We start from the raw sequence: 12422 nt of genomic DNA, 5'->3' as shown, positions 1-12422 counted from the left end.
TCTCTCTCTCTCTCTCTCTCTCTCTCTCTCTCTCTCTCTCTCTCTCTCTCTCTCTCTCTCTCTCTCTCTCTCCCTCTAGGCTGAAAGATTATTATGGAATTTTTGCCTTACAACGCCAAAAATAAAGTGCCTTCCACAGCTTTATTCATTCTGGTCTAAAGTTGGGCATTTTAACATTGGGCTCAATATGGATGAACTGCAATTTTTGGCACTCATTTTTTATCGCTCTTTTTGTGTGCAAATTGAGTCCGTATGTACAAGCAGCCATGTGTGTGTCTTTTTCCTATCACGTTGTTTTGTCTCTGGCTGCAAGTCTGTGAGTCAGTGGAGGCTGACAAAGACGGGAAGTGACCAAGGAGTGAGGCGGGGGAGAGGCAGACAGGAAGCTGTCTCTGCTCCCAGCTCACTAACTCTTGATGGGCTGAGGGTCTTGTGTTGGCTTGTTTTGGCAAAAGCTTCCATGAGAATTCACAGGACCCATAAAAAATGAGGCGCAGTGGGAAAATAGGCGTGTTGGCAGGTGACCAGGCATCATTTGGAGTAGGCCTGCACGATTAATCGTTAAAAAATCGCAATCTCGATTCACCCTGTTAACGATTTAATTTTGAAATAAATTCGATTTTTTTTTTTTTAATGACTTTGGTTCTCATTTAGTTTACGCTACTACTTTCTTCTGTGAGTTTTAAACAGACTGCATAAAATAGGCTTTAAGGTGCTGCAATGCTCTTCCTTATCTTCATTGAGGCCTCTATGTGTACAGGCTTGTGGTGATACGCGATGTGCTATAGGTGCCAAAAAAATCTGTTTGATTAAAATTATCAAGTAACTGTCCTTAGGCAATGTCTTTCATAGAGCAATAACGTTAAGATGGTAAAATGCCAGGCCTGGAAATGCTACACATTCTCCATGTTTGAACCAAGCTAGATCAGGGAGCAGATTGCAGTTTCTCTACACTGTGTGTGTGTGTGTATGTACTGTGTATAAATAGAACATGTGGCAGCACTTACCACGGCCTCTTTATTTGAGGCATTTCCCTCCCTGCCTTGCTCACCACGTTCTCGTTGGAAGGATTTTAGCAGCAGCCGTGGCTGAGTTCCCATGCCTTCACAAATGTGTGTATATTTCCCAGTTAAATATATTTGACATTTTAAAACTCATTAAGCGGCTGTGGCTCAGTGGTAGAGCGGTTGTCTGCCAATTGGAAGGTTGGGGGTTCAATCCCTGGCCCTGCAGTCCCATGCTGTAGTGTCCTTGGGCAAGACACTGAACCCTGAGTTGCCCCCAATGCTGTGCATCGGAGTGTAAATGTGTCTGATGAGCAGTGGCACCTTGTACGGCAGCCTCGGCCACAGTGTATGAATGTGTGTCAATGGTGAATGTATCCTGTATGATGTAAAAGCGCTATGAGTAGTCGTGAAGACTAGAAAAGCGCTATATAAATACGGCACATTTACATTTACAATAAGCATTTGGAAGTCAAATAATGTCTGATTAGACTTCAGCGTCAGGCCACCTGCTTTCACATCAAAGCAGGTTTTAAACCCTCACATTGCTGCTGCTCCCACCGACATGCATGAGTAAGGTTTCCCCATATGGGGTAGTCCTGTGGAAACAGCCAAACTCACAGTACTATAAATACTGAGTGAAACATACCAGCAGCCGCAGACATTGCAAACACATGACTGAGGAAGTCCTGACGTACAATTTTAGCCGGTCCTCCACTAGCAAAAACTGAGTGAATGCTGGACAGAACGCCTTATTTAGTTTTATTTGTATTGGTGTATACTCTACCATAAAATACATAAATGTCAGCATTTTGAATCGTATAGCATGCTAAGAAGCACACTGCTCTGCTACTGTCTAGCCACAAACCTGACTTGACTTGTACTGTTATCGTCCTTTGAATGTGCCCATCGCACGTCTCTTCTTGCTGAGTGGAGTTAATGTTAGGTCTGTGGACCAGAGCAGAGGCCTGGTGGCTGTGGGGGTGGGGACTGGCCTGTGATTGATGGTTCTCTAGTGGCCCACGAGCAGCTCAGAGCAGTCTTTGACTACTAATGTGATGCAGCATCAGCCTAGCTGCTGGACTGCAAACTGAACCCATCATAAGGGCTCAAACTAAGGATTCTTTTTATTTTAAATCAAAAAATATCTCAGTTGTTTTTTAAATGAATTGATTACTTAAATTATACGTATTGAGAACCCCAGATGATATGGTCATATTGTTTCTTTTGCTCGATCAACACTTCCAAACCAGACATTGAATTAAGAAAGCTTTAAAACAAAAAGGAACAACTCCTCAGATTTGAGAAGCTGGAACTAACAAAAGTCTTATTTATGTATTTATTTTAAATGACTTTTGCTGTTAATTACATTAGTGGAATTATAAACAAATCAGGACTACAAATCATCAAGTTCATGATGACTCTAACCTCAGACACAACACTATTACATTATTTTGTACGGGCCTACTGGGTCCACTTTCAGTTCTAATAACATTTTCCTCAGGTTAATTATAGAGGTACAGGGGCACGGTGACTCCACTCTGCAGAGCTTCACAACAGTTATTTGCTGAAGGTCAACCACCCAGAACAAATCTTTTTAACTACTTAGTGTGTAACTGGAAGTGTAAAGGTAAACAGTAAAGTTGTTGCCCAAACTATCTATTGTAAGGGTATAATAGATTTGGCAGATTGTCCTTGTTTAACTCTATGGTGCGAACATTCACACTGCCACGTTGACCAATCAGATGGGCTGCAGCATTGTGTTGATGAGGTCACACGTTAACTGAGCTTCTTAACGGGATGCTTTGCAAATCATCGTGTTAAGGCGATGCAAAGCAGCAGCTGATCATTTTATTAGAGAGCTATTGAGGATAAAACAACACAAGCTTTACTGGATTCAAATAAATCTTCAGTGTGTCAGTGTGAAAATTTAACTAGTGGTTTTGACTTATCAAAGCCAGCTGAATAGTGCCAGTGTCCAGCGTCCAGCTGATAAACTGCTTTGCATGAAGCTTCTGTGCTCCTAGCAGTTAATTCTTTATGGGCAAGGCAGTATTTTTTGTACTGCAACTAATGTGCTCTGTAAGATTCAGAAGTGTCACTTTAGTGTTTTAGGCGACATGTGCAAAGCCTCAGATCCCAAACAGAATAGCTACTAATTTAATATTCAAAAAGGTGTTAATTTTAACATTTCAAAGTGTGTGCGTGTGCACGTAAAATCACCCCTAGGAAATGTTGTTTCCGGTTCTGGTTTTCCTCAAAACACCAACATGGCAGAGGTGAGACTGGGCGTGTCAACACAAGCCAGTCCACACTGGCCCAGCCTCACATCAGTTTTGGAATGTACAACAGGGACTCTAGTGTTTACTGAGCATGCCCCAACAGGGAGTGTTGTGAAGTAACAGTTGAGCTTGACTTGATACAGAAAGAAAATGTGTGCACCAAAGTTAGTGTTGGGCTTTTAATACATTTGCCGCTTTGCTTGATTTAACCCAAACTTTACTAAACTGAAGGAAAAAAAGACACTGTTTTTGTTGGCTCCTCTAACTTGTGGGCTTGCATGGGATGCTTTGAAACGAAGGCTAATACTGATGACAGACAGCTGCTAGCATTGTCATGTGTAGTTAAGGTTAGCACTTTGAATTCATGCTGCATTAGCATGATAGGTGGCTTAGTGCTAAACAAGTTTGAATCAGGTTGGGCAACTTTGTGAGCCCCACTGGTGATGAGCTTAGAGCCAGCGTGCCTTATGTCATAGTCATAATAATGATAGTATTGTTAATAACCAAACAGGGTGTATCTTGGTGCCATAATGTTATGATGTTGTCGTGGTTAGGGTATTGTCTGTAGCAAATATAACTGTAGATTTATTTACAATAATAATATTTAATGTAATAATGTATCTTAGATTCAAATAATCCCTGTAATAGGAAAAACTGGAAAATGAATATAGCCAGTAATGTTTTAGCTTTACCTGTAGGCTTTTTGTAAATAAATACCTTATAGATACAATCATAAATTTACAATTTGTATGAGGACCTTCATGTATAATCTACGTTTGATCTACATTCTCCGTCAACAACACCTGCCTCTGCAGCCAGCAGGATCCAAACAAGCCTGATCCTGTTCACTGCAGTCGTTGTTTATCGCTGAATCTCTGTAGTTTTGTAATGTTTTAACTTTCCACGGTTCTTGCTCATTCTGATTCTTTCAGTCTTAACTCCAAAGCACAATGAATGAGATCACAAACACACGCATGCATGCAATCACGCACACAACCACAACAATTTGAAACTTGACTCTCCTCATAGGAAGGCAGGTGGACTACAATGTACTGCTAACTTTAAACACACCTGCCAATTCCAAATTGGTAATAACTATCAGTCAACATGCCATGTAACACACAATGTTTGACCAATCGTAACACTTTAAAGTATTTTACAAAAAGCCCCAAGTTGTCGCTCTAAGCTTCACAACAACTTGACAAAACATGGATGTCATTATGTTTGCACATCCTCAGGCATGTCTATGCCGTCTGCCTTAAAACAATGACACATGAGTCATGGCATCACAAGAAGAAACCGCATTAAATACGGATCCAGAGCAGTTCTCCACCCTCGTAAAACAAACATCTTCTATGTCTGTACAGTTCTCATGTGCTCATAGGTTTACATACCCATGCTAAAGTTGACTAAAAAGAGGAATAAAAAACATCTTTTGGAAATTGATCTTAGTGACTTAATGAAAAATAACTGGAAACATCCAACATTTAAGGACACCAATTTTCTTTGTGAAAGAATAATGTATTGTAAATATCACATACCATTCACCCTACCAAGAGATTGGCATGCTTTTATTTCAGTTAGCCTAATAGCTGGTTTGATTTGCATTGAGAGATGATTTTATGGAAAGTACCCCCATGCCTATCTCTAGGTATGGTGAAGGGTGTGTGTGATGATGTGGAGCTATTTTAATTCCGAAGGCCAAGGGAACTTTATGAGGATGAAGACAATCCTAGATCTATGAAATAACTGGCCTTTAAAAATAAATATCTGCCTGCCTCTATGGGAATTTAACAGAGGGGTGTGTATACTCATTCATCATGTATTTTAAGGAAGAACATTTATTTATTCATTCACAAAGAAAATTTGTGTCCTTTAAAGTTGCCCTGCCACATGTATTTCATTACTTTGTGGTAAAATCTGAAGTTCTACCATGGACATGAAAATATTCCTTGGGTACCTTGTTTCAAGCCATTCTGGTGTGGTATTGGTAGCCATTGAGAGCCTGGCTATCAATATCCTTTACCAAGTCCGAGTCCAGCAGGTACCATTAATGGAAAAACGCCACTATTAGCCTGATTTCTTCTCTTATTTCTTTTCAGTGGCTAGAGCTGACAGAGGAGGTGGCAGTTAATTTTCACATTCGCGATATAACACAAACACATGTGGACCTAACATATTTCAAAAATGCAAAATGCGGCTCCAAATATCCTCTAGAGAAAATTGGCAACCTGTATCGGTCATCGGCTAAGTCTGATTGGGACAAAAAACTAAAAAAAAAAAAAACGGTATCGGTCGATCCCTAGTAGAAAGAAGGGAATTCAAAAAAGAATTCCTGCAGCATCTCACATTCAAAGATCATCCAGCTCACTTAAATGGCATGTACAGGCTTCAAACTGTGACACACACGCACACATTCACACACACGCACACATTCTGACACACACACACACACACACACACACACACACACACACACACACACACACACACCCCCTCTTCTGAACTGCCGACAAAGGCAGAGAGGCAGAGAGAGGCGCTGCTGCCGATCAAATAATGTAGGCTACATGTACTGTAAGCTCTGGACACTAAAATTAGCAATTTATCTTCTCCTATGCTCATCACAGTTTTCAATTACGGATCAGAATTCCACTGATTTAACAGTGCCAAGCAGTTATCTAGTAGTATTACTGCTCTACTGAGTAGAAGGGAAGTCCCCTGTGTGTTTGTTTGTGTATTGTTACCATTGTTACAGTGTCTGACACAGTCCTGCAGCACTGCGTGCCACTTTTTCTGCTCCTTCTCTGTCAGCACACAGAAGTATTGGTGGCGGGCGTACGGGTGCCACAGGATGAGAGGGAACTGGGACGCACACTTGATAAACGGAGCGCTGCTCGCTTTGGCCTTGATACCTACAACAGGTCACATAACAGAACGAGAATGAGAAACTACAAGACATAGGAAGCACTTTACAGACACATAAGGAAAATGCAAAAACCGTTATAAAAAAGCAGGTACATTTGGGGCTAATTATGTAAAAAGGAGTTATGTAAAATATCTGTTGATTCAAAAAGGGGAAATTAAACAATAGAAGATTTTGCCGACTTTGTTGTGAAACTTGGATAAAACAAGTATTCATTTTTAATTTTAGTTTACTTGAATTAATTTATTTAGAGAAGTTTTTCAACACAATATATATTAATATTAATAATACCTAGCCCAAAAGTCAACTTATGTAAAAGTAAAACAAGTGCAACACACTGAACAATTTTAGCCATGTTTTGTTATATATATATTGGCATATTTCCAGTATGTACAGTATTTGATATTATTTTTTGCCTGTCCTTTTCTTACCTGGCAGGCTGGTATTTATTAGCTCAATGTATTCCTCCATGGAGGTGAGGGCCCTGTACCCAGCACAGTTGATGGTTACTTTTGGGTGGAGGCCTCGTTCGTGTGCCTGTTGGAGGAATGGCAAACACACCAAGCTGTTGTACCACAAATACTCGAACCACCAAATCAGTGTTTGAAACTGTTTAGTCAAGTCAGAAGTGCACTTACTGTTTTGCTCTCATAGAGTCTGATGGTGTAGCTGTTTGGAACAGACACAAAGCGACTCCTCCACTTCCGATTCTCCTCCAGATACTGAAACAAACTCCCTGAAAAGATGGACCGGCCTGCCAGAGGGTCCTGCAAAATCAGAGACATGACTTAGCACCACAGCATAATGCATTGTGATATTTTATGTATTATTGCATCGTGTTTTACAAAAATTACATATGTACAATTTGTATTAATGGAGATTTTTCATTAAAAATAGATTTCAGTACTCCAGGAGCTTCCTAAACTATGCAAGAGACGTGTAGCTAGAGTTTCCAAATTTGTGGGGGTGGTGATTTTTCTTTTCTTTTTTTTTTCTTTTTTTGGGTGCACACAAGGATACACATCACCGACTTTTTTTCAGATTTCCTGTCTTAGATCAAATAATACTGTGACTGAGGCTGCTCAGAGAGGAAGGAAAGAACAAAGAAGACAGGCGGAAGTGGCAGAGCTATAACGAAGAGGTTCTTGTGTTCTTGAGAGAACAGATTTGCGGCTGTTTGTCTGTTAGAAACTGTTAAAATATCTGTAGATTTTGGGCCCCGGGTAGCTCAGTTGGTGGAGAGGGTGCATAGAGGTTTACTCCTTGATGCAGCGGGCCCGGGTTCAACACCAACCTGCGGCCCTTTGCTGCATGCATCATTCAGGACATGTCCAAATCCACTTTAGCTAGTTTGATTGTGGTCAAAAGGGTTGTACTTAGTGTCTTTATTAATCATAGGTGTGTTTTGGGCATAACATGCAATAAACGAATCTGTGTCATCTCCCATTCCCTTTAAAAGCCAGGTGCGTTTGTACCTTGGGGCATTGCTATTATGATGGCAGACTTACACCATAATATTTTTATTTGTAATCTTTTGTATGTGTGTGCTGCTGCTGCGCTTCCGTGCGTGAGTGCGTGTGTGTGTGTGCGTGCACACTTTGCATAAGCCTAGGTGCATCTTACTAATGCACTGTTAAAATAACAAGGAAATGCTGCGCTATTGACTCTAGACCAGGTTTTTTTTGGTCAATGGTCCAATCGATTCCTGCTGCCTTAATATAGCAATACGCCTAGAATTCACACAAACACACCTCCCTGTCAGACCAGCACACCCATGGGTGCACAGATGGCCACAGGTGCATTTTGTCTCAGTGCATGCATTGTTTTAGTCCGGTCCAACACCGCAGCGCCGCCGCTAGTTAGCTTAGAGTAGTGAATGGAATCCTATGTTTTCAGTTAAAATATTGTATTGTGTGATCTCTGCGCCTTGTATTGGTGCTTCGGCTGTGCTTCTACCCAACATAGCCCAAATCCATCTCTTCCAAGGAAATTGTGCATTACTTTTTGAACTCGTTGTGAATATGCAGGCCACAAGAAGTAATTACGTTGCTGTTGTTATGCACCCAGAAGGATGTTTTTTGCTGTGGTACAATGATCACAGAAATGTTTTGATCAGTTTAATGATTTTAGTAAAAAACAAACTTGAAAATAGGGAAAACATGCAAATTAGGTGCTGAGAATGCATCCCTCTACAGTAAGTACACTACACTGTTAATGGTACAAATTGTATATTACAAATTTCAGACAGATTTTTGTACTATTGCATATTATTTGATATATTTAGTTCTATTTAGTCAAAGAATACATTTGTAACTGCCTTAAACCAACCTTGCACCTAGTAATATCAGATAGTCCCCTCTATTTTGTGTGTGGGGGGGTGTGGTCCCCTTATGTAATATGTGGTAGCCTGTATGTATTTGTGTGTGTGTTTGTATCTACCCCTCTTGTAATATGTTTTGGGTACTTTTTTTATCTGGACCTTGAGTATTTAAAATAAAGTGTTTATTCATATATATATATATATATATATATATATATATATATATATATATATATATATATATCTCACAAATGTAAACATGGATAAATAAGCAATTGCAAAAAAGGAGTTCTACAGTTACTTGTGTGTGCATGTCTGTGTTTGCAAAGTGTTAATTCACATATGCATAATTTTGCACTTATGCCATCAGCACACACACGACATAGTGAAGAGAGGAGATGAACTGCCATTAGAGCATTCCAAACAGCATCTCTGTTCATGTGTGAAATGTGCTCTACTTCCCCTTCAGTGATTGGAAATGGGAACAAAAGTGGGACATTCAATACATTCAGTAACCAAAAACATGAGAGAAATTCAAGAAGTGCAGAGGCCTTGCTTGTTAGGTAATGTACTGGTGCATAGACCTCAAGAATGAGTTCCTTCATGCCTCACGTATAACATCGAGCTCTGTTTGCCTACAGAAGCTTACATGTACAGTATGCAAGTTTGTGTTGTGCATAAATAGTTTAGCTACAAACAATGGTGTGAATATGTTCATCTTGTAAGATGGTAGAAAGGAAGCTGGAGAGATTCAAGTTAGTTAAATAATTATGCTGAGCAGCAAATTGTAAAAATTAAAACCCATTTCTTATATACTCAATTTGCAAATTACATAAGGGGTTAAAAACTAAAAGCAAGATGCACGTTATATGGTCCAAAAATGACGAATATTATTATCCAGAAACGGGTGTCAGCCACATAATAGTTTGTATTTTATAACTGCTACAATGAACTTACCTTCCTGTGAAGCAGCTGTGACTGCGTTCCTCCTCCTCCTTCTATCTCAAAGCGAACTCTGTTAAAGAGAGCGACTGAGTACTGCTGCTCAAACGCATCACCGAACTCCTTCATCACATCTCTGGTTCGAGCTGCAGGAGGACACACACACACATCAGGAAATATCCCTACCACGCAAACTTATTACACTAATGTAAAAAAGTGAAAATAAGTTAAATTAGGTTCAATCATCACAAGTCATTGGAGAGCAGATCAAGTACTTCAATTATTTTTTAACACGAAAGTCTTCTCCTGCAGAGGCCACAACCTTCATTGCCACTATCAGCTCTTTATGGAAAGTGCCATATGGTAAAATGTAAAGTGGGCTAGAAAACAGTGACTCCTGTGCAGCACTCAACAAAGAGAATCCTAACATGTATTATCAGCAATGTTCACTTTATAACAGCTGTCTTACAGTACAGTACAGTTCTGTTATCAGGAAAAATTTCAGGTTGGCTTTTGCATTGTTAAAACAAAACTTCATCAACATCGTTTTAGACCTATTCAAAACCAAGACTCCATGTTTTTATGGCTGCACAATTAAATAAAAATATTCTAAATGTCTTACTTTTCATTATACAGTGTGCATATTTCCTTTGCCTCAAAAGTACTTACATCGAATAATCATTGGGTGTTGTGGACTATTGGTGGGGCAAATCAAGTAGTTTGTAGACGTCACCTTGGATGTTGCGGCCAGTATGTTTCAGTATTTTTCAGACATTTTTATAGGCCAAGTGATCCATCAATAATGAAAATAATTGTTAGTTGCTACCCTAGTTTAGAGTGACAAGTGTAGTGTCTCCCTACAAGTTGTAATGCATTTAAATTAATGTTTTCCTGTATTGCATAGATGCTTTTCAGAGCTTGACTTTCCTCTATGTCACCGCATCCTGATAAGAGTCCAAGAACCTGCTGGCGGGAACATGAGCTTTTCCCACATTCCAGTGCTGAAAAAAAGTCAGTTTGCGAGACGATCAGTATGTTTGGCTCAGTCAGCAGAAGAAAGTGTTGACTTTGATCTGTTTACGGAAGGGACAACACAGGAAGGAGAGCAGTGGGGGAGCAGGAAGGAAAGAGCTGACAGGACAGGATAGACAGGGAGAGAACGTGGTGGAGACAGAGGACAGGGACGGACACAGAAACTTATTAAAACGCTGTCATACCAGGATGAGAAGGGTGGGCAGGTTAGAGGAAACAAAGGAAGATTGGGAGAAAGCTAAAACAAAGACATTTAAAAAGTAAAAAAGGTTAAAAGTATTGTTTTAGTGTTGGTTACGAAAACCAGGTGCTGTATCTGCCTCAGTATTAAAAAAGCCCTACTTTTTAGGAATATTTTTGGATTATGTGGTTCACTCATTAAAAAAGGGTTTAATGTGTCTACTGATCCCCGGAAGTCCCAAAAATGTATGTTATCTTGTTTGTACAATAAATAGATCTTATGCTAACTTTTCTCTTTTTTTTAATTGTGGATGTTTGATAGAAACTCTCTCGATCCAGTGTGAATTGAATTTCCACAAGATAAGTTCTGGCTAATGGCCAGAGAGTTGGTCCTTTCCACTGGGTGTCTTGCTGTGCCAAAGTCAGCAGACTGGATAATTATACATGGGAAGCCTTTTGGGCTCTTGAAAATTGGAATTGGTAAGAAAGACCAAATCATAAATCACCCAACCGTCAAACGGAGACTTCAGACACCACACCAATAAGATGGTGCCCTAATTTGTTATGTGAATGAATGAACTGCAACGCATCCTACGAGATCTGGAAAAGATAACCTGATGTCTCGACCACAAGCAGTTTATACAACTTTTTACTCACATGTCTAATGCAACTGATTGGCTCTTATTTCAACCTATGCAGTTGTCTGCACCGGCTTGTTGAAGGCTTAGCCCCGTCACATAGGTGTAAACAGGACCTGGAGCGTTTATTTACGTTTCAACTCTATTTTATTCTAACAATGCATAGGTTGATGCCCAGTAAAAAAAACTAAATAAATACATTTATCTACATTTTTAAACCTAGGCAGAGCCTTGCCAACACCAACTGAGAACATGTTTGATGTCCTGCCGACTATAAAGAGGTTACGGCCAGATGGCTTGGAGCAATGGACCCGCTATCTCCCAAATTGGGAGCCAACTCTGAGGACCTTCTAAACTACATAATGACGTTATTCTAATCATGGTACCTGCTTGACCGCGGTGCCCCATACTTTTTCCTTTGCAGATTTGTCCTGTGTCACGCATGAGGCGAGCCGTGGCTAGTCGCCAGAGCAGGAAGCTGCTGTGACCTAACGCGACACACACACAGAACGTCGAAGGTAAGTTACTTTTGATTCTCGGCATGTGGCTGTTGCTACAGCCACAAGACAAATTAGTTTCAAAAGAAGCTGTAGGCAGTAAAAAAACAACCTGGGGTGGCAGGAGCTCAGTACGTAGGGAGTTGGGTTGGGAACCGGAGTTCAAGTCCCAGTACGGACCAAAGTACGGAGTGTGAATTCGTAGCTGGAGAGTTACCAGTTCACCTACTGGGCACTGCCAGGTGTTCTCGAACAAGGCACCGTACCCTCAAACCGCTCAGGGCGCCGGTCCAGCTGGCAGCCCACTTACTCTGACATCTCTTCATTTGTGCATGAATAGGTCCGGAACATGTGTGTGTATTTCAGGCCTGTGTGTAGTGATTGCTAACAAAACAGAGTGTTAATTCTAATTTTCCCACTTATTAACTTATTTAAACCCGGCAGTTGCTAGCAATGATGCAGTGAATAGTGACGATTCTCTCCCACCTATCAGTAGTGTGTATGCAGTAGTTTTCACGTCCCCTTTTGATATCGCCTCAGCTTGCTAGTAACCTCGACTAAGGTAGTACTAAAAACTAGTACCTGTTAGCAAGTACCAGGTACT

The 12422-nt window shown here is 40.4% G+C and overlaps 1 protein-coding gene across 1 annotated transcript in view; it reads right to left on the bottom strand.

Moving 5' to 3' along the window:
• The window catches only part of niban2a (niban apoptosis regulator 2a), a 34085-nt gene that overhangs the window by 17684 nt on the left and 3979 nt on the right, over nucleotides 1-12422 (bottom strand). Inside the window, exons 2-5 of the mRNA XM_034895743.1 lie at nucleotides 9487-9617; nucleotides 6848-6976; nucleotides 6641-6746; nucleotides 6031-6198 (exon numbers count right to left, since the gene is read on the bottom strand). Of these exons, the coding sequence (XP_034751634.1) occupies nucleotides 6031-6198; nucleotides 6641-6746; nucleotides 6848-6976; nucleotides 9487-9617 (534 nt within the window). The remainder of the gene's footprint in view (nucleotides 1-6030; nucleotides 6199-6640; nucleotides 6747-6847; nucleotides 6977-9486; nucleotides 9618-12422) is intronic.

Source organism: Etheostoma cragini, chromosome 16 (assembly GCF_013103735.1).
Source record: "Etheostoma cragini isolate CJK2018 chromosome 16, CSU_Ecrag_1.0, whole genome shotgun sequence".
Taxonomy (NCBI): domain Eukaryota; kingdom Metazoa; phylum Chordata; class Actinopteri; order Perciformes; family Percidae; genus Etheostoma; species Etheostoma cragini.
The sequence above is the reverse complement of the archived record's forward strand: the minus strand, read 5'-3'. Positions and strand labels throughout refer to the sequence as shown.